The 24194-nt window shown below is 39.7% G+C and overlaps 1 protein-coding gene and 1 long non-coding RNA gene across 2 annotated transcripts in view; one reads left to right on the top strand and one right to left on the bottom strand.

Moving 5' to 3' along the window:
* Positions 1 to 874: 874 nt before the first annotated feature.
* On the top strand, positions 875 to 6315 carry LOC135175124 (uncharacterized). Its single transcript, XR_010302250.1, has 2 exons — positions 875 to 966; positions 5861 to 6315. It is a non-coding gene; the product is annotated as an uncharacterized LOC135175124 (long non-coding RNA).
* The window catches only part of IL17REL (interleukin 17 receptor E like), a 46047-nt gene continuing 26974 nt past the window's right edge, over positions 5122 to 24194 (bottom strand). The window contains exons 7-17 of the mRNA XM_064142914.1: positions 22325 to 22464; positions 22116 to 22187; positions 19285 to 19339; positions 16466 to 16629; positions 13564 to 13611; positions 12886 to 12943; positions 12412 to 12557; positions 9801 to 9860; positions 8751 to 8808; positions 6034 to 6088; positions 5122 to 5149 (exon numbers count right to left, since the gene is read on the bottom strand). Coding sequence (XP_063998984.1) covers positions 5122 to 5149; positions 6034 to 6088; positions 8751 to 8808; positions 9801 to 9860; positions 12412 to 12557; positions 12886 to 12943; positions 13564 to 13611; positions 16466 to 16629; positions 19285 to 19339; positions 22116 to 22187; positions 22325 to 22464 — 884 coding nt within the window. The remainder of the gene's footprint in view (positions 5150 to 6033; positions 6089 to 8750; positions 8809 to 9800; positions 9861 to 12411; positions 12558 to 12885; positions 12944 to 13563; positions 13612 to 16465; positions 16630 to 19284; positions 19340 to 22115; positions 22188 to 22324; positions 22465 to 24194) is intronic.

Below are 24194 nucleotides of genomic sequence, written 5' to 3'. Positions count from 1 at the left end.
CTACCACACCGGTTCCAGCACTGCTTCAGAGCTTGCATCAACTCTATTTGGGGAAAGTGAATAGAGAGTGCAACATTTTTGTGGGGTACTTCAGGAGCTATTCACCAGGTGGTAGATGGCTGGCTAAGGCAAATATTCCTACATTTGTGGTAGCTGAAGAATGGGCTGACTGGAGGACTTTCAGTGATGTATTTTGCCCTTGTGTTGAAAAGGTTTGTTTTGAATGGAATGTTGCAATACTTAAGCATCTGCTCCAGTGCTTTCCTGCATGAGGTTCTCTATTTCCCAGTGTCTGGACTTATTTGATTTCTGGTCAAGTCACAACATCTTTACGTTTCACTTTCTCCATCTGTGAAATGTGGAAAATGAAACTTAGCTGCCTTATGGTGATGCAAAGAGTAATTAAAAACTGTCAAGCACTTTGAGATCACAAATTGTACTATTACAGCATTTAGCAACTGTGATTTTGTCCCACCACAGAAAACCGCATTATCAGAGAGTGTCCTGGAGTCCTGTATACCGCTAAATTGTTCTCTCTGCGTGGTTTGAAAGGGAGAGGGAAAGCCACCTGGTTCCCCCCACCTCGCCTGCCCTGCAGGCATGAAGGGGGTGAGCAAGGGGTCCTGCCCGCATGAGGAGTGCCCTGTGCAGTGCCCGCGCTGGGATCTGGCTGGGATTGGCTGTGCCTTTCGCACCTAAGGAAGTGGTAACTTTGCTCTTTGTCTAGAGAGGGTATAAATATTGGGGGCTTCCTACCTTTGGGGGTTCCCACCTTGGAGTTCCTTACTGCCTGAACCTTCCTGCTTGCCTGAGAGTTCTCCCCTCTCCGCACGGCTGGATACAGAAAGAGCTTCAAAGACTGCTTCACCTATTGACACCCTTTGTAAGCCTAACGACCCTTAACGACCCACCTGCAGCTGCTGAAAGGGAACGAGAGACAGACCGCCCGAGGAAGTCAGCCTGATCGTGAGTTATTTTGGCTCAACTTTATTAGTAAGAAAACACTATTAATTAATAGCTAAAGCCTTTTCCAATTTCTGAGTTCCAAAATAGTCAGATTATCGATGGCATCCCTGTAGATATTCTCAAGCAACTGAATCTGTTAATTAAACTAAATCAATCTTTGTATATATAGTTTTGGGGGCAGGTTTTGGGAAAATAAAAATAACTCTATTTTTGTATAAAAATTCCTGCCTTGGCCACATTAATTCCTGCCTCTACAACAGAGAGATCATGGTGTAGTCACCAGGTGCCTCTTCCACTCAGAAACACTTTGCCGCATCAGACACGTACAGCAATCAGGAAACTTGTGTGCATTTGAAAGGCTGTCAGGAAAGTTTGGTCTAGTTTCCCATTCCCCATAAAAGATAATTGCCTATGTAAGGGAAAGGAAGAGAGAGGTAAACAGCACTTTGTGTCCTTTCTGGCTGAGAGCAGGATGCTAAGGTAAAACAGGTTTTGCCACTGCCTCTCGGGTTATGTTGGATGTTAGCAACTGTTACCCTTAGGCTGAGGCTGTGTTCAAAGGCTGGGTGTGAGCCACCAGGTGTTGTATGGATGGAGCAGGTTGGTACCTCACAGGTCCTTACCATTCCATCTTCCTCATTAACCACCATTTATCAACTAAAAAAATAAAACCACAAACAAAACCAAAATAATTAAAAAAAAAAAAAACCACAAACCAACAACAAAAAAGAGACAAAATTAAACCAAAACAACCAACCAATACCACAAAAAGAAACAGCACCAAGCCCCTTAAACAATACAACACCCCCCCAAACCAAAAAAAAAGACCAAAAAAAAACCCAAAACCAAACAAACCCCAAACTACTACTACTACAACAACAAAACACAATCCCACTTCTCTTATGACTTGAAATCAAACCCAAGTTTTGAGCATCAGCTGATTTAATCGTCATAGGAATAGCAACTGACTTTATCTGCCTGAGTTTCCCTATCTTTATGCTGGGAATAGTTGTGCTTCCTCTTCAAATAATAACCAGGCTATTTTTCAAGTTGCTAATTATTATTCTCTAGATAGATAAAAGCAGTGAGCCATGGGAGCGTTTTTCTTCTTTTTTTTTTATCAGTAATTAATTCTGCTGAACTTTTCTGCTGTTTCTGCAGGACTTTTAAAAGTAAACTGAAACAATAATGTAAAAAGTGGAAGAAACAGCTCTGTCAAATTTCAGTACTTTTAAGAAGGGAAATAGTTGGGAAAGGACTACTAAAGTTGTATGGCTGTTGTATAACCCAGCGTTACTCCTTTGAATCACACCTTTGCTCTCCCTCCCCATTGTTAGGACTGTTATTATTGAAGAAGAAAGAAATTAAAATCAGACAGGCTGTTTCCACACTCTAATTCACGTTCTGCACTTAGAAGCTGAGGCATAAGGGAACTTGCTGAGGACCCAGCATACTAGTTCCTTTTTACAGTAAGAAGCTTTTAAGCATACTGAAGAGGACTCCTTGTCACAAAAGTAGCTTCTGGGCCTGTTTGCCTCCCACTCACCATGGCACTGTGCTCCATGAAGGAGCGGACAAGGCAGCATAGAACAGTGATACTAGTGAGAAGCAGTACTTGCCCAGTTACCCTCCACTCACGCTCCTGTTTTAATGGGAGGTTCTGAGTGAGGGGTAAATCTGTACTGGCAATGTGAACCACACCTAGGCTGGCTGACTTTACCTCCCCATTCCCGCCCCCATCTTACATCCTTTCATCCTCTCCAGATCACTTCCCCTGCCTCATCTTTAGACATCCCTCACAGGCTTCTTTCTGCAGGAAAGACACTGTTTCCTGCTGAGCACTTCTCTCTATCTGTGCCCACAGATGGCTCTAAGTACATTCTTCCCATCTTTTTTTGTCTAGTTGTCCTATCTCTAGGCCTTCTTTAGCATTTTATCTCTGTTTCCATACATATACCATCAGAGACAACTCCACAAAAGCTATTTGTCAAGCACAAATTCCACTTCAGAATGCTTATAAACTACAAAAATAAAATCTGGAAAGCTCTGCAGTGGGTGTTCAGCCACTGAACACGTGCTACAAATCATGAAATGTGTGAGAATAGAGGTTCTTTGCTCCAAGGGAAGGTTTTGGGCTTTGTTCTGTTTTTTAATTATATCGGTCACAATATGAAAATGATTGAAACCTTATAGCACTTATATGAAGACAGCAACATGGAATATAATCCCATTCCAAGCTGGTTTTGAAAACTGGATCTTTAGAAGTCAGATAGGTACTTCAGTAGGTTTTGGTTTAGATTTCACTAGCCAACAAGTACCCAATGGGAGGAAATCTATCTTACAAACTCCACCTGTTGAAAAGCACAGTGTAAAGACATTATTATCTGCTTTTCAGTAGATAAACTATGCTGCTTATACTGGATCAACCGCATATTAAGGAGTCACATAGAATCATATGATTCTGTGTGACTCCTTAATATGCGGTTGATCATATGATTCTGTGTGACTCCTTAATATGCGGTTGATCATATGATTCTATGTGACTCCTTAATATGTGGTTGATCATATGATTCTGTGTGACTCCTTAATATGCGGTTGATCATATGATTCTATGTGACTCCTTAATATGCGGTTGATCATATGATTCTGTGTGACTCCTTAATATGTGGTTGATCATATGATTCTGTGTGACTCCTTAATATGCGGTTGATCCAGTATAAACAGCATAGTTTATCTACTGAAAAGCAGATTATAATGTCCCATGTAAGATGGAGAGTAGATGAGATCTGTCTTGACACTCTACAAATTAACTGTTCCTACAGGAAAGACTTTCCCACTGGAGGGAAGTGGAGAGTTATGTTATGATGCTGTCCCAGCTAAATGACTGAATGTCTTGTTTCTGGCTGCAGTCTGGTGTATATTAAAAGAAAACCAGATGTCTCAACAGATCAGTGCTCCTATTTCACAGCAAATCAAGTAACTGAATGCTTTAGGAAAGCTGCTTTGCCACCTTCACTTTTGGAGCTGTAACACTGTTTGGAATAAGAATATATTTAATAGATCAGCAGTCTACAGAATGAAGCATTGATATCAAAGGAGCCAAGAAGAATTCATCCTCTTTAGGGCACCTCAGAAAGCTTGTGTATCTCTTACACCACATTTGTTTTCTGGAAATTGTTCTTTTGAAATAAAATAATGCAAAAACAAAACAACAAAAAAGGGCACAGTCAGACAGAAAATACCTTTTTTATTGATGAGCTTCTTGTTCCAGACCCTCACTCCCCACCCAAACTCTTGCTCCCATATGAGCAATTCCACATGGTTTCAGGATTTGCTATTAGCCATCTGACATCAGCTTTTAGTTGATTTAATTTCCTTGTTATGCAACAGGAAGCAAAGATGTTTGACAGAAATATTCAATGAAATAAAGGCCAAATGTTTGATAACCACTACAATGTGTAATATTACTCGCAATAATTGAGTATAAATACTGATATAATGGGAAAAAAATGGTTCAGTTTTTTCCACTAAACTAATTCTTTCTAGACTGGATTTCCTCATGACAGTTTTAAATAGCTATCAAACGAAGCATGTGTACCTGCCCAGACAAATAGGAAAGTTATCTCCAAGTCAAATACAAATGCAAACACAGAAAGCAGTTGTTAAATATGTTTAAGGAATATGGCCTATCATGGTGAGGTCATCAGAATGGCATCAGAAAACAGAAGAAATTATAGAGAGGGACAATGTAACAAAGCTGAGAGAACTTCCTCTATTTGTTTCTCCAGAAGTTTTACTTATGGTTTCAAACCATAGGTTACAAATAAATACTTGTTCTATAGGTACACAACATATTAAGGAAGTTCTCATTTCTAGCATATTGTACATAAGATATTAAGTTAGAAGAAAAAAGTGAATGTGATTCTTCTCTAAATTATCTAAGACATGTCTTGTTTTGAAATACTGGCAAATGAGGAATCATAATCCAGCTTCTTAGGCTTAACTTGCTAAATTCTTCACTCATGAGAATAATCTCACAGTAATTAGCACAAACTACAAACACATTGTAGAGAGTTAAACATAATTTGCAAGTTATACCAAAATTCAACCTGATGTTGAGAAGATACTAAGGACCTTGAAAATGTGTTGTTAAATTCAATGCAAGGAATGCACACTCTTCATTCTAGGGGAAAAAGAGAACAGAAAAACATTGGCTTTTTCTCACTGACATGAGAGAGAATTCATTGCATTCATACGCAGCTGAAGTTCAATAACAAATCTAACTGCTTGTATACGGTTTGGTTGTGACTATCACAGTCCAAACAACACTTAGATGAACAATTATACAGAACTAAGATAGTTTATTCTGAATGGTATCATCTGACAAAGTGAAAGCTACACACTGCCTTGAAGCAAAGCTGGTAGCCCGTTCTCAAATCGCATGACTTGCAGAACTTGTGCAAGGTTGCATCTCTTTCCTAGCTTTCAACAAAGGCTTTTCAGAGCATCTCTACTCTCTGGAGTTCTAAATTGCTGCCCTTCTTCTAGGTTGTCTCTGAAAGAGTATCAGGAGAGGAGGACTGTTTTTAAGAGCTCAGGGTCCAATAAATCATACTTATGGTCTGCATGATTTGTTTACAGTCTAGGAATAAGTGTTTTACAAAGGGCACAAAAGAAGCATTGGAACAGCTGAGCAGATACATGAGTGAGAGAACAGAAGAGTCTGATCTACCACAAATATCAGGGAGAAAGCAGGGGACAGGTGCTAATAATGAGAATGTCACATGCAGTAAATCTGATGATTGTTCCAGGGCTCTCGAAAAATGTCTTGCTACTTTACAAATATCTCACTTCTACTGAGTATTTGTCTCTCTTTGTCCTTTCTCTTTGGCAGAAGGGCAGCTACCTCTGATGTCAGGCTGCGCTTTTGTTTACCAGAGGGAGAGCAAGAGAAGAGAAGCAAGAGGTGTCTTCGGTGTAGACAAAGAGGAGAGAGCAGAACCAGATACTCAGGACTGAAAACTTTCAGTGCTTAGAGACGTCTTAAACTATACGTTGAACTGATACCTGTGTGCCATGGCCTTTGCTGAGTTTCCATCACCATATGTATGACCAAGAAAACCTGAAGAAACAAAATGGCAACCTACATTTGAACTGGCTTTCATTATGATTCACACATTTATTCTCACACTGCCTGATCTGAGTTATTGTTTCATTCAGAAAAAAATAAGTTTCCTTTATAATAGGTGAAATGATGTCTTGGAATGTTTGGCTACAGTAAATGGAATCCAGAAAAGAGGCCAACAGAAAAAGAAAATTAAAAAGATAAAATCAAGTTTTTCCCATAAATCACTAATCCAGTACTATTAAATGGGAGGGGGATTCAGAATTAAAATTCTATTTTCCCATTTCCATCCTCTGTGAGCAAGTAAGGCAAAGCCATTCTAATTCCTAGGCACCGTTACTGACAGAAAGAAGCAGTACATTGCAGTATAATGCACTCTACATGCCAGAAAACTCCTCTTGCAGCTTCCTCTTCACCTTTACACGGATTGTTCTTCTTAAATTTATTAATTCAAACACGGCATCATCCCAGCATGAGATGTCACCCTTGGTGACATGATTTTTAAGAAACTTTCATAACCTTCTGGTTTTAAAAAGATCATGCTTGAAGAAGTAACTTTGTTATAGAAAACAGCATTTAAGAATATGAAAGTACTGCTACTATTGTTGCATTAAAGATCGCGCAGGTGCTAGTTTGAAGCTAGCTAGAATGTTTTGGGGAGAAGGATTAAATCACAGGCTATAAAAGAGAAACAATGGTGATGTCTACTTTCCTCATAGGCTTGCTGAGATGTATAAGAACAAAAATCAAAACATAGATAAAGCACTTCTCCTGGGGAGCTCTAAGCTGCATCTCTCTCTAAAACCTCACCCTCTGTTTCTCTGATTAATCCACTTGCTTCCTAACCCCTCTAGCCGACCTTCCATTCTTCCTTGGGGCACAAGGCAATGTCTGGGGTAAGGTAGAGGGGTGGGAGAAGGTGGAAGGGTGGTTGGGAGCCCCTCCTGGGAATTGAAGTTTCTGGGAGGGGAGTTGTGTTTCTGTATTACCTTTTACCTTGTATATTTCTGTCTATAACTGTATATACTGTAAATATCTGCTTCTATATTGTGCTAAGCTGTAAATAATAAGCTTCGTTCAATTTGCAGAGCTGGCTGAGTCTAGTCTGGGTGATTTCCAAAGTGTGGAGGGGGTGGGTAACACCCAAGCCACCACAATACACATGACAAGCTGTTGATGGATCCTGATGAGTCATTAAGAACACATAAACTACAGCAATGAGTGAGACCCACCTATTTCACTGTCCCAGTTCTGACACTGAATTGCACCACTGGCCTTGGAGGGTGGTTTCATAAACCCCCTCCTGGTCAGCTGACAGAGATGGAATTCTGCACTCACTAACATGGGCTGCATTATCCTCAAACTATAAATCATGGCAGAATCCATGAAGCATGAGGTTAATACCCTCTATACAACCATAGTGATCACAAATTACAGAGTTGATCAAGATATGTTGATACTCTTGACATGTGCAGAAATTCTCATATTGTTTTCTGAATCTCCACAAATTCTTTATCAAAATCTTTTGACCAAAAGTTCCACATATAAATCAAATACTGTGCCCAAAATACTCTTTAGACTGCTTTTGTTGTTCCACTGTTTAAAACGACCATTCTTTCTGTTGTAAGGTAGAGGGGAATTTCCAGATGGCCGTCCCTGAAGCCTTTCATTACTTTACATGCTTTTGTCATACCCTTTCACATTTGTTAAAAGGAAAATACAAGTAAGGAAAATGAATCCAGACTCCATAAACCACAGCACTCTGATTATTTCATTGATTTACTTGAGTGGGCTTGTTACAACTTGTTAAGTGGAGAAGAAACCTGAACTAACATTACACAAGTGCCTGCACAGAGAACTACATTCAAGCCCCTTTCTCTTTAATAAACAATCTCCAACTCTGAAGCTACAGTTAAGTGGCAGATATTTTTACTCAACAGAAAAAATCTGTCATAGGAACCATTATATTTACAATGAACTGGGAAGGGAGGTTGAGTGGGTGGGTAGGTTTAGGGAGGCACTTTTGGCAATGTTCAGACTGAGCCTTCTTTCAGCTTGACTTCTTTTAGGCTTAGTAGTTCAAGTCAATCCACTCCTGCGCTCTTCACTTTAAACCCCACAGCCTTAGTTTGCTCTGAACTCCTTCTACAATACCTTACTTTCAGGTATGGGAGTTTTTGGAATATTCTGGCCACACAAGCCTATCTGAGTGTGCCTTAAACCTCAGCACACCTCTGCAGTGGAGGGAAGTACTACTCTCCTGTTTACAGAGGTGGGGAATTAACAGTAAGGCTGTGCTGCAATCACAACAATGACAGCACCATGTGTCTACTCACCAAGGATTGTTTTGAACTAGTCACATCATGCACCAACAGCAAGGTAAATACAGGTGTGGCGTGCAAAACTTGGAACACAATGGAAAATTCTCCCAGGAAGCAGAGAAAACAGCCACACATGTTGCTCCTACAGTAGCTAATTAAAAGCTAGTTGAAGTATATGAGTTCACTGTCTATAAAGGAAGCTAAGTGTATCTAGCTCATGAGTAGGTAGCCATCCTCAGGCTGGTGAATCCCATCTCAGTTTTCCAAGGAAAACAGACCACGTGAGATGTTTTCTTCTACACAGACAAGAGCTAATTCTTCTGACCATACATACTTACCACAGTTGATATCACAGATCTGCAATGGGACTGAATATTCTACATCTGTCCTCCAGCCCTTATAAAAGAAAGAACTGAGTCTTATTCCTCTGCCAGCAGAACTGTTACTAAACACTTGTGTTGGCAAAATGAGATTGCTTTCTTAATTTACTCAAAATACTGCATTTTTTTAACCTATTCTAAAATAAATGCATATGGAGACTACTGGTCTACTTATACTTAGCGAGTTGAACTCAATTTTAGGTTTCTAAATGATAAAGCACAGCAGATTGTTTGGGGAGAGGAGAACCGTATACTGACAGATAATGTATTAGCTACAAAATAAACTGTTTGTGCGGGAAAACATCAATTTTGCCATTAAATCTGATTTTTCACTAGGGAAAAAGACAGAAGGCTCTTGCCAATGTCACTTTTATCTTTCTCCTTTTTTTTTGTATCAGAAAGTGAAGTTGTCAAAGGCCTGCCAGGGCAGCTGCTGCAGCCTCACAGCTCCAGCAGTCACTCTCTCTCTCTGGTGTCTGCAGAGAAGCTTAACTTCAGAGAGAAATAAACCTAGCAGTCTCATTCTCATTTTCTATTAGTGTTGTCTTAATAAAGTTCAGCTGCAGAAATAATGTGTAAAAATGTCAGAAATAATTTGCTTTCAGGAGTGCTAATTCCAACATACTATATAATTTCTGTGCTGTTTTCTACCCGAATAACCTTTTCCAAATAGTGCTAATTCTGGAAAAATTCAGCTGTGATTTACTTGGCTATTTCAACACCTTTAAAGACAGGGTTAAGAATTTCATTATGTTACCCCCACTGTATCTCCCACTGACAAAGAAGCAAGATCATAGAGAGCAACTTCTCTGTTAACTAATGTCATCTCAACAAGACGTGATGGCAGCACATCAAGATATAGACAATGCTCTTTATCAACTCCATTTGCACAGTAATCAGATTTGTCTGGGAGGAGAAAGTGGTAAGAGTGGCTGCTGGGTTTGTTTTGGTTTTGTTCATCACTTGGGTTTTGTGTTACAGAGTATCTGGCAAAATGAAGACACGTACCTGAATGCAAATCATTGACTCGCACATTTCCCGTGACATAGCGATTGACACAGAATCTCCCTAATGAAAAGGAAAAGCAAATTTGAAAGCTTTTATTTTCTATTCTCTGGAACAATGAAAATGTACTGTGCCTCTCCAGCTCTTTGGTTTGTTTGCCAAAAATGCTACATGTTTTACTGTGTCAGAAAAAAAATAAAATCAAGTATATATTCATTATGGAAGGCTATTTATTTGCAGAGACATCCCCAGATCTCTAAGACAATAAGAACTTGGTGTAGCTTTACAAGCACAACCTGAAGAGCACAGTAAGAGGGCTAATGTTCTTGCATTTTGTGAAGCACCATAAAGCAGAGCATTCTCTCTGCCACGGCTACTTACACCACCTTAACCAATGAGCGTCTTCACTTCCTTCCCCTGGTGTACCTGAGCTGGAGGAATGGCCCTTTCTTCAGAGTTCTTCTGGACTTCCCATCACATTGTATGCTGAGAAAAAGCTCAGCCTTAGGGTAAATGGTCCTAAATGACTGTTCTGGCATTTAACATTTGGTCGTTCGTGGTTTGTCCACAAAATAACATTTAGTTGCTCCACTAATAGCTATGAATCCTACACCACCCTCTTTAGTGTAACAAAATCCTAAAACTGTTTAGGGCAAATGAGGTGAATATGTTCTTTTTTGATTACATCTCAACAGAGATAACTAGATCGAGAATGAACATTGGTTTCTGGAAACACAGAGCTAAGTCCTGTTGAAAAGTCTGTGTATATTGCTCATACTGTTGAGATAGGAGCTGTGTGTCAGTTATGTGAGCTCCCATCCTGTTGCAGTAGCAGAGAACATAACAGCTTCGTACCAGAGGGAAAAAACAGCACACATTTTTAAATGCATCAGTGCCCTTCATGAAACATGCATTTAGAGACCTACCTCTGATTTATTGGTGCTCCAACATCACACTTCTTCTCACATAGCAATTCACACAAGGGAACCTTTAAAACTCCATAGATTTCATGGGAAATAAACCAGTTGAAGGGAAGTGATTCTGTAAGTGTTCACTGAACACAGTGTTTGACAATTCTTTTAGCACACGGATCTCCATTTCTTCCAGCAATAGAGCATTTCCCCCAGTATCTTGCCCCATTTTGACAGACTCTTGATAGCAATGCCCTATGTGGTCTATGTTGATTAGGATGCCATGTTCAGGGTTTTTTGGGTTCTTTTTCCTAGGCCTTTAACAATTATTATTCATCTCTGGGACCTCCTGCAAGAGCAGCTATGCTCTCCTTAAGCATGTCCTCAGCTTGAGCAGCAAATCTGAGTTGAGAAATGCTGTTTTTATCAGCTGTTCTGTAATATTCAGCACCAGAGATGTGACAGGCCTAACCTGATTCATTACAAATTAAATTCAGCTTACAGTGTCTACCTCCTTAAGTTTCAGAAGTCCTCCTTGTCACTTAGCCCTGGTGTGTTCATCCAGCACACTAAAAGCATCAGAGGTACTTGAAAAAGTCACAGCTGCAGCATGTACTCACATGCAGTGGCAAAAAGAAGTACAGCTGCAATATATCCTAAAAAAAAGAGGACAAGTGTAGAAGCTATCTCATGCTTGTGTCTTTTGAAGTACATCCCCTACAGAAAAACTGTCAGTGGGCACAGTCCAGAATAGCAGTAGAAATCACACATCTGGACTTCTCACCTTTCTCAAAATCCACCATATGGCATCTCATACCTCAACAGCAGAGCAGAAGGAAGGAGCACACATTTAGGGTGAACATAAGATCACTGAAAACCTGTCTGCTGAGCAAGCAGCATGTCTTTCAGCACGGAAATCCCAGTAGCTCCTAGGACCTGTCCTGCTAGCGTTCATCTATTTGAAAATAATGCTACAGCCACTCTTCTGCTCTTTGACCAACTTCCCAGATGTACCACTCAGCAGACCACAGCTCAGGCCAACAAGGTAATTCTGGTAGGCAAGGTTTGAGAGCAAAGGCAATGCATAATGCTGCACTCAAAACATACAAGAATCAGTCGCAAGAGAGGAATGAGGCTCCCATATCTTGACAGAAATCTCACCCATCTTTTCCTTCTCTCTTCCCAGCTTGGCTAGGAGAAGCAGCTGTGTAGTCACACAGTTCGCTAACACAAAAAACTGATTTGGCTGAAAACTTGCTTTGCTTGTGTGCTGAGTTAGTTTTGGCCACTCTGAGATTTACCACGGCTCAAAACTGTCACAGAAGTATGCCTCAAGTCTTACATTTCATGATATAATATTTGCAAGGTCAATTAAACCCATATATGAAATACCAACACCTAGTGTTTGTTGTATATGTAACAAAAATACTGCACCACAAAAAGTGCTAAAAGAACATTGAGGTTCCACTCAATAGTCACTTCCTTGGGTGTGACTCATTGGATTTCAGCACCCTTATTTATTTATTGCTTCAGTGTGAGATCAGAATTAGAACTTTAAAAAACATTCCAATAATCATTTCAGTATGAGCATGTATGAGGTTAGTAATACTTTCAAGCTGCAGAGCAATAAATGGAATGATAAAATTAATGCAGTTAGATATGTTTAAAAGTCTTTAAATGCTTAAGAAATAATATGTACAAACCACGGAGACTGAATGGTGGATCCCAACTGCTTGACATGAGGCCAGCTGCGTCCTGTTACACACAAGCACTGAGAACTCCGCTTTGGTTTGCGATGTGAAGAAAACTTGTATTTTTCCTGCAACTGCATCAGTTCTCATTTTCCAAGCTGATATGAGGGGAAAAGATTCACTTTTAGATGCACAAGAACTATATACTATATTATAAAGTGATATGTTTAAAATAAATGCCTTTTTAATTAGCTAAGTGCCATCAAATAATCTGCAAGTAATTATTTTGATCCTCACAAGTTACTTTTAAGAATTATAAACACTTAACCTGCTGGGGATAACAGAAGTAGCAATCTTTTCAACATAATTTACAAGCCACGGTTATGTGGACTCTTCTCACTTGTTTGCTGGAGAAGGTTCATATCTTGTGAGTGATCTACTATTTTTCACTATTTAATATTATGTAATTTTAAAACATATATTTACCTGGAAATTCTCCATGAGCAAATGGGCATTTAACCCAAGACCCTTGCTTTGTTGTAAACTGAAAGCAGAGAAATCTGTTAGGAAAACTGATTTTTCAATTTCAGTCTGTGGCTACAGATTCAACTAGAGATGATCAGTAAATTCCAGAAAGTTGCAGAAAGTAAGTTCACAGCTTACCTGGTCTATAGTATGTTCCAACCCTTGCTTTAAATTAGATCCCCGAGTTCTTCAGATATTTATGCACATGCATATTTTACAGAAACATGTAGCTCCACTGACTTAAAAATAATCTAAACTAGTTAACCTTACTGGCATTCTTTTCTCAACTAGAGTCATAAAAGGTACTCCAGTAGATGTAGTGTGTCAATACTTTTCATTACCAAATATTAAACATGGAAATACTTTAAGTTTAGTGCATGCTGCAAAGTTTGCATTGACCTAAAACAATTTTTCCCTGCTTTTTCTTAAATAGAGACAGAGGGCAGAATCTGACCTGTGTTCTATCATCATTGCTGCTGCAGTTCTTGTCAACCTAATGTTTTGCATTTCCTTCAGTCTTACTTCTCATTCATCAGAGGTATGAAACAAAATATTGATCCTAAAGAATGTTAGGAACTCATGTTTATAGCTGACAGAAAGAATGCAGTTAACAGGTGCTTTACAAGGAAATCCCTTTACCTTCATGCAAAGTCTTGGGTGAGTGTCCACACGAGAATATTTAACCTGCTTGAAAAAGAAAACACTCAGCATGAGCTAGTTTCACAAACTCAGTTACCCGAAATTTTCCACAGTTTGATTACTGAGAAAGGAACTGGGTTGTTTACTTTATAAATTAATGACATTAAATGATAAGAACAGAAAGAACCACAACTTTGAATTAATCATCAGTTTGCCACTTTTTATCTGTAACTCTTAGCTCTTGGAGCTGAATCAATTGATTCTGTGGTGGCTTACATGCAAAATTCTGGTTACACAGCTGTCCTGTTTCAGCCTCTTATTTACTATTCATCAACAACTCAGCAGAACATTTACACATATAACCAAAAGCATTGTTCCTCCTTCGGTACATCAGTTTGCCAATTTTACATATCTCTATTCCAGAAAGATTTAAACTGAGTTTTAGACATGTACTTAATTACTACAAAATGTTGCTTTCTTGATTACCCACCAAAGCCCTCAGGATAAGAAGCCTTGTCTCACATAAACAATTACCGCCCATGTTAAGTCATCTTACTGAGCTCAAGTGACAGACCACAATGAATCCTACACACAAAAAACAGTATCGCAGCCAAAGTCACATCTCTTTCCGCTAACTTTTTGAGAAGAACGTAACAAATGTCCTTGGGTAGCTCTACCATAGGGTCACGAAAGGTAGCTCTGCATGAGTTTGTCTGAGTGTCAGATATGGAGACAGCATTGTCATCAACAGAAAAAGACACACCCAAACTAGAGAGAAGAGTTAGCTGTGGGGCGTAAAGCAGTACACGTGCACAGTACCAGAGAGTGTTGTACTGTGTGGATTTACTGAAGAAACTGGAACTATGTGAAGAATGTCCAGTAGTCTCTAGCGCACAAGAGATATGTTCTTCAGGATTAAAGCACAAGTGGACCAAATACAAGATCAAATATTTTAGGATGAATTAGAAAACAACAGGAAAATTCATCCTGTCCAGGAATATTAATAAATACAGGAATATTTTTTTCCTTTCCTGCAAGCAATGAATTGTGCTTCTTGTCAGCAGATGATGATTTCCACATGGCCCAGTCACATGTATAAAATTAAATATATTTCCTTTTGCAAGATCTAAGCTTTGTTGAAACCCATGAAATGGTGAATCTGAACAATCAATAAACACTTAGCCAGGACTTTCTAATCAAAAAAGCATTCAGCAGTCTTTAGTCAGCACCGTCCCCAGCCCCTGCAAAACATCTCATCAGAATAATACTCATAGAGTTTCAGAAATTAAGAATCAGTCTTTTAATTTGCTTTTCCTGGGTTTACTGGCTTGTCTCCACAATCAGGAAAGCCTGGAACCTATTTTTCAAGATGAAAGCCTATCTCATAAATCCAGTGTGCTTAGTATCATGAGACTTCAGCTTGAAGTATTAAACAGATCATAGAATCATAAAATCAACCAGGTTGGAAGAGACCTCCAAGGTCATCCAGTCCAATCTAGCACCCAGCTATATCCAACCACTAGACCACAGAATCATATCATAGAATCATAGAATTAACCAGGTTGAAAGAGACATCCAAGATCATCCAGGCCAACCTATCACCCAGCCCTGTCCAGTCAACTAGACCATGACACTAAGTGCCTCATCCAGTCTTTCCTTGAACACTCCTGAGACAGCAACTCCACCGCCTCCCTGGGCAGCCCATTCCAATGGCAAATCACTCTCTCTGGGAAGAACTTCCTCCTAGTATCCAGCCTATACCTCTCCTCCAGCACAACTTGAGACTGTATCCCCTTGTTCTGTTGCTGGTTGTCTGGCAGAAGAGACCAACCCCCACCTGGTTACAGCCTCCCTTCAGGGAGTTGTAGACAGTAGTGAGGTCACCCCTGAGCCTCCTCTTCTCCAGGCTAAACAACCCCAGCTCCCTCAGCCTCTCCTCATAGGGTTTGTGTTCCAGGCCTCTCACCAGCTTTGTCACCCTTCTCTGGACATGTTCCGGTATCTCAATATCTCTCTTGAATTGAGGGGTCCAGAATTGGACACAGTGCTTGAGGTGGGGCCTGACCAGTGCTGAGTACAGGGGCAGAATAACCTTCCTTGTACTACTGGCCTCTCTTTCCTGGTACAGACCAGGATGCCATTGGCTCTTCTGGCCACCTGGGCACACTGCTGGCTCACATTCAGATCAAGCTATATGCCATGAAAACTCCTTTCAACTTTAGAACATGAGTGCTGGAAACACTGAGGAAGAGCATCAACATTAACACCAACAATTTCAAGACAGTGAACCAGTTAGTGGGAGGGTCTTCAAAGAGCATGAAACAATCATGAGCTACCAAGGTATTGTTATGTCTCCAGTCAGATTTAAAGACATTTAGCTTTATTTCACTTACAGTTCAGGTGTCTAAATGTTGAATATCTAAATACAATCTCATCACAACAGACTCTTATCATAGTGAAAAGGAAGCTACCTTCACAGAGAAATCCTTCTCAAATCTTCAGATGAGAAGCTGAGTGTCTGTTTCACTCACTCACTTTAAAGGGAATGTGAGATGAATAACACAGATTTGAACACGTACCATTTAGACAGTAAAGTCAAGGAAGATGAATCATGCATTTACTATAAATGAAAGGCAGACCCTATTCACACCAAAGAATTTAGCAAACATTACTAGCTTCACAGTCATCTCCACTTTTTATATCTTAATAGTGAGTCAGTCAATATGAGGTCTCTGAATAAATCATGTGGTTAGTGTACAAAACCACATTGTGTTACCAATAGTTTTAAGTATCAGAAAAGAGAGAAATGTGCAGCTGCTCTCATTCCAAAGTCTAGATTTTCACATTATGCTTTTGATTATGGACTTCAATCTGAGTTGGAATAAATCTGCATAGCTCTTACTTTCTCAGGAGACTTTTTGGAAGTGTTTTGTATATCTTCACAGTGGTTGTTAGACTTCATTAACCTGCAAAGGTTAACCATGACAAGCACGGGACAGGCTGGCTCCCAGGCTAGGGTTTGTGTCAATGGGTTGTAAATAATATTATTCCACAGCATCTTTGTATCTGTGCACAAAGAGTGGAAACATTATTCAGAATGTCTCAAAATCAATCAAAATTCTCAATAAATCTGGTACCTATACAAGTTCTAAACCCAAAAGCACTGCTTTTCTGTTTCATTTTCATTTTCACCAACCAGAACTGCAGTGTTTCACATATTGACCGTGTTACACTTGAATTCGTCCCATCAATGTGTTGGGGTTTACTACAGGTACTCAACCTGAGAGCTTAGTCTTACCAGTCTCTCACTACACGACAGATAACCACCACCAGGGAATGACTTCTTCTCCACTCGTACATAGGCTGCAGTGGAAGTGCATTAATCACAGAAGCAGTGTCAAGCAAGTAAATTCCTAACCAAGGACCTTCATTTAACTGTGTATGGTGAAGTGGAATGAATCCATACATGCCATACATCAGTGACTGGAGTCAGACTATGCATGTGTCTCATGTAGCACTTACATGCACAAAACATACACGTAAGAGGGAAAGCCAATTTCAGAGGTAGTCAACATATACTCAAGAATGTCTTAAACAGGCAATATTATAAAATAAAAGCTGTATATTTATTTAATTGGTCAAATTAGTCACTTTGTACTGACTTTCTTTTCAATTTAGCTACATGTGGATGAAATTTTCATCATGAAACACAAACTGATATTTTAGTTCGTGGAACCACAAAGAATCACAGAATGGTAGTAGCTGGATGGGACCTCCAGAGTCATCTAATCCAACCCTCCACCCAAGATAGGTTCTCCTAGATCAAGTTGGGCAGGAACACATCCAGCCAGGTTTGACCATATTTAATGGAGCAATTTGGAAAGATTTACCTTTACCTTTTAGAAGTTTGAAGTAGGAGAAAAATATACTTCTGCAAATATTTGTGATGCAAAACTTGATTATGCAGCTAGTTGGATGATCAACTAGTGAACGGACAATGAAAATATAGCAAAGTAAAGCACAGTTTACATCAGAGTGGAAACACTAGGTGTCCAAATTATAGAATCACAAAATCATTTCAGTTGGAAAAGATCTCTGAGATCATTGAGTCCAGCCATTGACCTAGCCCCACCATGCCATTAAGCCATGTCTTGAAGAAGTCATGATGGTGCTAGGTCAACTGCCATAGAGCATAGCAATAACTCCTATTAGTATTTCTTCTCTCAGAAATGTCCTGAAAAAAAACTTTAGATATTTTCTTTAAAATCCTTCTAGACCCTTTAATTCTTCCAAGTCTCTTGCTGTCTTAACTTTGTGTTCCAACACTGACATTAAAGTACTGAAACCTTTCTAGGAAGTTTTTTATTCTACTTTAAAAAATACATGGAAATTTGATTTTTTTTAAAATGCTCATTTTAAAAAATGGACTTGTAAGGTAAACCCAATGTTTAGAGAATATTTAACCTAACTGCAGAGTCCTAGGTCTCAACATTTCCTACAATTTTCACAACTACATTTTACATGTGATAGGAGTGTATAATAATCTAGATATAGGGTAAATATAATCCTAATTCTCAAAACAATAGATCTACCAATAAGATTTTTCAGGCCTGTTCCTTGACAGAAGAGATAGAGATGATAGAGACAGAGACAAAGATAGAGACAGAGAAAGAGATTTAGATGATATAGATACACCTGCAAACAGAGATGTCAGTTAGAAAACAGAAAGATTTAAAAAAGAAAACAATGTGGCTCAAAAGCTGGAACTCCTTTGTAATGGTTTGGGAGTTACTGACCCCCCCATTCTCATGAAATCACCCAGACTAGACTCAGCTGGCTGGAAGTTAAGGAATGAAGCTTTATATTCACAGCTTAGCACAATATATAAGCAGATATTTGCAATATTTACAGCTATATACAGAAATATACAAGTTAAAAGTAATACAGAAACACAACACCCCTCCCAGAAATCCCTCCAAGGAGGGGCTCCCAAGCACCCTTCCACCTTCTTTCCAGCCCTCTACCTTATCCCACAGTTTGCCTTACATTCAAAGTGAGTTTGGAGGATCAGCAAGGAGGGATTAGAAGCAGAAGGATTAGTTACACAGAAGCAGCCCAGGGAGAAACACAGACTCCAATAGAGAGACACACTGTGTATTACCTATGTTTATATTCTTGTTTCTATACACGTCAGCAAGCCTATGAGTGAAGTAGCCATCACCATTGTTTCCTTTCAACACCCTATAATCTAATTTCTCTCATTAAAATATTCCAATTAGCCTCAAACTAGCACACTCCTTACATATTTAAATAAGTGTGAAGTGGGCACTAGAGTGTGAAAAAATTGCTTGAGATTTCTGCAAGGAGGGTAGTTGAGTAAATGACAGGTATAGCTGTAAAAGAGTATTTCTCACACTCAGCAAAGCTGTACATTTTGCAATGGAGCTCTCCATTGGTACTTCTTATATGGACAGAAATAAGCATCAGTGTGCCAAAATTTGTGCTCCCTATTGTCTGACAACACAAAGCTTTGGAACTTGTGCTTCAATTGGTGAGCAGTTTGGTCTGAAAGTATGCTGTCTGTCTGCCCACAGTATAACAAACCAGTATGAAGTTTCCTTGAAATGTTGCAATGTATGGTTTTGACCTTAGATGGATTTCAAAATGTGACATACTACTGTGGAAAATCACCCATATAAAGAATAATAACACAATACTTGCCATTTTCAAAGGGGCAAAGTTGTATTCTCCTTGCATCAGGAATTGCCAGCCAGCCCTACAACCCAAAAGTGGCCATTAGATACAGATTCTCAGATACACCAGCATTTACCATTTCAGACATAAGTGACAAAAAAAACCCTTCCAAAAACATGCTATGTTTATTAGGAAGTACTTATTCTTAAGGATATTTTGCATTAGACATCTAGTTTATTGTTCATCCTTAGGGAGCACTATATTCCAACTATTTCTGATTCATATATTTAGCCCAATTTAATTTGGAAAGTCTTCCAGATTTATTTTCATTAAGTTTCTAACAGTGTCAATACTTTCAAGGAGTAAACATAAGACATTCAGGTATCATAACATCAGATCTCCTGGCCTTTGCTATGATAAAAGATACATCTTTAAAGTCTGAGGACTAACACTCAAACCCATCTGCAAATATATATGCATGGCTGTTACCATACCCTAATTGTTTGGATTCATATGAAAATCTTTCTATTACTTACAGTCACCATCTGTTTGCTAAGGAGATCCCTTGACTTGGAAGAGACCTTGTAGTACAACTTACATATTAAGGTATGTGATTTAAGATGTCTACAATGTACGTATCTGAGTGATTAAAGTACTTAAATTACCATTACAGTAGCCACTGGAGAGGTCCCCAAAGACTGGAAGCTGCCAATGTGATGCCCCACAAGAAGGGTTGAAAGGAGGAACCAGAAAACTACAGACCTGTCAGCCTGACCTCAGTGCCAGGCAAGGTGATGGAACAGGTCATCTTGAGTGCCATCACAAAGCACCTACAGGATAGCCAAGGGATCAGGCCCCAGCCAGCATGCTTTTAGGAAGGGCAGGTCCTGTCTCACCAAGCTGATCTCCTTTTATGATCAGGTTACCTGCCTGGTGAATGTGGGGAAGGCTGTGGATGGAGTCTACCTGCACTTCAGCAAAGCCTTTAACACAGTCTGCCACAACAAGCTCCTGGCAAAGCTGGCAGCTCATGGCTTGGACAGATTCACTCTGATATGGGCCAAGAACTGGCTGGAGGGCCAAGCCCAGAGAGTAGTGGTGAATGGTGTCACATCCAGTTGGCAGCCAGTCACTAGTGGTGTTCCCCAGGGATCAGTGCTGGGCCCAGTCCTGTTCAGCATCTTTACTGATGATCTGGATGAGGGGATTGAGTCCAGCGTGGCACTTGGTGCCATGGTCTAGCCTTAAGCTCTGTGGTAAAGGGTTGGACTTGATGATCTATGAGGTCTCTTCCAACCTTGGTGATACTGTGATACTGTGAAGTTTGCAGATGACACCAAGCTAGGAGCAGGTGTTGATCTGTTGGAAGGTAGGAGAGCCCTGCAGAGGGACCTAGACAGGCTGGATGGGTGGGCAGAAGCCAATGGGATGAGATTTAACAAGGCCAAGTGCAGGGTTCTGCACTTTGGCCACAACAACCCCAAGCAGCGCTATAGGCTGGGGACAGAGTTTAGGCATTTAATTCAAATGTAGGTATCTACATCTGGACACCTACACTTACGCATCTTAAACCACAAGGTAAATCTCACCCAAAAATCCACCAAGAAACTAGGTCACATAGTATCTTTATATCTTGCCAATATCATTTTAAATTAGTTTGGAGATATTTCTATTGCTTTTTATGAAAGATATTTCAAAATCTCACTTCTCAGGATATCAGAAAAAAAATAAAATCTATAGATATACTGAATATAGTAATGGAACTAAACTTATATCCCTTCATTCTTGTGGCATGAATGACTAGCTTTAAAAAATATCTTCTTCTTTGTAAGTGACCCTTTTGACATGTGTTTAGACACCAAACATATTTTCTATTTACATGTGTTTTACCAGGCCAATAAAAACATGTTCTTTGAAATTCCTTTATAAGGCAATCTCTCCATTCCACAACCATTGTAGATCTTTTTAATGTACACCTTCCATTTTAATTTATCTTTCATGAAACAGGTACAAGAATCACCTTGCTTGTCTTGGCTGTTAGCTTGGAACAATCTAACATCCTATATCTCTGTTCACATTTACATCACGTAATCATGTTACTTCAGTCACTCTGTGATGAGCTAATACACCCAGACCTTTTTTCCTCCACTGTTATTTCTAAATAAGAATTGTCATCTTACAGTAAGAACTCTTTTTATTAGAACAAGTGCATGAACTTGCACATCGTCCTCTTTTAGCTGTTTCATGTACGAAGGTCTCTAGTCTTTTCCAACCATCCTGATTCTCTTCCAATTTGATTACATCTCTTAACTGTATTATCAGTAAATTTCATTAACATGTCCTCACTCTATACCTATGTCACTAAAGAAAACATTTACAAAAGAACTGCTCTGTCATCCTTGAATAGCTTTCTTACTAGCACAGTCCCATTCAACAGGACTAGTGAAATTAGCCCTCCAACTTGATATTATCCACCATGCAAATCTTGTGGCCACCCTCAGCTTCCTCAATTCCTCTTTTAGTTTCTCATGCAGTGTTATATCAAATCCTATGCTGAAATTTAGTCAGATTAAATTTTGTCTTTTCATTGCTTATAAAAAATCAGATTAATCTTACAGACTAATTTCCATAAGTGAATGTGAATTGCATCCCATTTTCTTCTTACCTATATATTTTAATTAGTGTTTCCTAAAAAATCCCTTCCACATTTCCACAATCATGAGGGCAGACAAGTTTTAGTAAAAATCTTAGATCTGAAGCCTGTTCTATGGATTTTTCCCCCCTTTCTTAGCACAAACCCCAGATAAAATTTCTTTAACAAGGGACATAAATATACACCAAATTCCAAATTGTATTACCTCAATGCAAAGACAAGGGAGTAGCTGAGAATATTTCAGAGAAACTGATTTTAAAGATTCCTTCCCTTTGATCTGAAATGAAAGAGATGGTCATTAATCCAGGACAGAACATTACTTAAATAAAGATCTAGAAAGGCATTTCCTGTAACTGTAGTCTCAATGAACATTTCTACCTACCAGTCAACCCCTACCAGTGAGCATTAACTCACCACAGCAAATGCCCCTGCATCTTCACAGGTAAACCATTTGTGGCACAGGCGAACATAATAATCTTGATCTCGAAGAGAGCTGGATACATTTACTGATATCATTTTCCTTGCCTTGTCTATGTTATATTCAAACTTTCCAGCTGAAAAAGAAAATTCAAGCACTAAATTATCACATCTGTTTCTTTATTACTTTGTTATTTCTGATTTTGTTGTTTCTTTATAAAAGGCAGAGGATCTATTTCATTACTTGATGAGGATGAAATTTGACCTTTGTATAGTCTTAACTAGGATGTTTTAATTATTTATTTTTTAAAAATATCCTGGCATTTCTACAGATGTTTTTATTTTTATGAGATATGATAGCTTTCATGAGAATAAATTTTAATATTACTCAGCTTTTAAATTATCACTAGAAGTATTAACAGGCCAAGAGCGCTACAGATTGTACCTCACCCTTCTAACTTGAAATGCTACAGACTGTACCTCACCCTTCTAACTTGAAATGTGACATACGTTCATGCAAAAATACTGAAAATATACAGTAACACCACTACATGAACAAATTATCCCAAGGTTCCAATTTTGTTGCATACAAAATCTATGCAGCTATACTACAGAATGTGGGCGGGGAGTTCAGGGATTTTTAATGCATGGGTATACCAAAATTGGAATATCATTTTGTCAAATTAATGTATTTATGGCAGCCAGTCACTAGTGGTGTTCCCCAAGGATCAGTGCTGGGCCCAGTCCTGTTCAACATCCTTACTGATGATCTGGACGAGGGAATTGAGTCCAGCATCAGTAAGTTTGCAGATGACACCAAGCCAGGAGCAGGTGTTGATCTGTTGGAAGGTAGGAGAGCCCTGCAGAGGGACCTGGACAGGCTGGATGGGTGGGCAGAGGCCAATGGGATGAGATTTAACAAGGCCAAGTGCAGGGTTCTGCACTTTGGCCACAACAACCCCAAGCAGCACTACAGGCTGGGGGCTGAGTGGCTGGAAAGCAGCCAGGAGGAAAGGGACCTGAGGGTACTGGTAGATAGTAGGCTGTCCGCGAGCCAGCAGTGTGCCCAGGTGGCCAAGAGAGCCAATGGCATCCTGGCCTGCATCAGGAACAGTGTGGCCAGTAGGACAAGGGAGGTTATTCTGCCCCTGTGCTCAGCACTGGTCAGGTCACACCAGAGTCCTGTGTCCAGTTCTGGGCTCCTCAATTCAAGAGAGATGTTGAGGTGCTGGAACGTGTCCAGAGAAGGGCAACAAAGCTGGTGAGGGGCCTGGAACACAAACCCTATGAGGAGAGACTGAGGGAGCTGGGGTTGTTTAGCCTGGAGAAGAGGAGGCTCAGGGGTGATCTCGCTGCTGTTTACAACTACCTCAAAAGGAGGTTATAGCCAGGTGGGGGTTGGTCTCTTCTCCCAGGCAACAAGCAATAGAACAAGGGGACACAGTCTCAAGTTGTGCCAGGGGAGGTATAGGCTGGATGTTAGGAGGAAGTTCTTCCCAGAGAGAGTGATTGGCATTGGAATGGGCTGCCCAGGGAGGTGGTGGAGTCACCGTCCCTGGTGGTGTTCAAGGAAAGACTGGATGAGGCACTTAGTGCCATGGTCTAGTTGACTGGCTAGGGCTGGGGGATAGGTTGGACTGGATGATCTTGGAGGTCTCTTCCAACCTGGTTGATTCTATGATTCTATGATCTGTCTACAGAAAAAAATAATAATAAATAAAAGCAGCCATCCAAGTCCATGAAAAGCACACAAATTACTTCCAAAAGTATTAAGCATTATTAAACAGGTTGTCAATAGGTTCACCTGCTATTTATCATTTCCAAGTCAAGATATATTTTCCAGGATGTTATCTATCAACTACGTGGT

This window comes from Pogoniulus pusillus, chromosome 4 (assembly GCF_015220805.1).
Source record: "Pogoniulus pusillus isolate bPogPus1 chromosome 4, bPogPus1.pri, whole genome shotgun sequence".
NCBI classification, from domain to species: domain Eukaryota; kingdom Metazoa; phylum Chordata; class Aves; order Piciformes; family Lybiidae; genus Pogoniulus; species Pogoniulus pusillus.
This window is presented reverse-complemented; position numbering and strand designations above follow the sequence as displayed.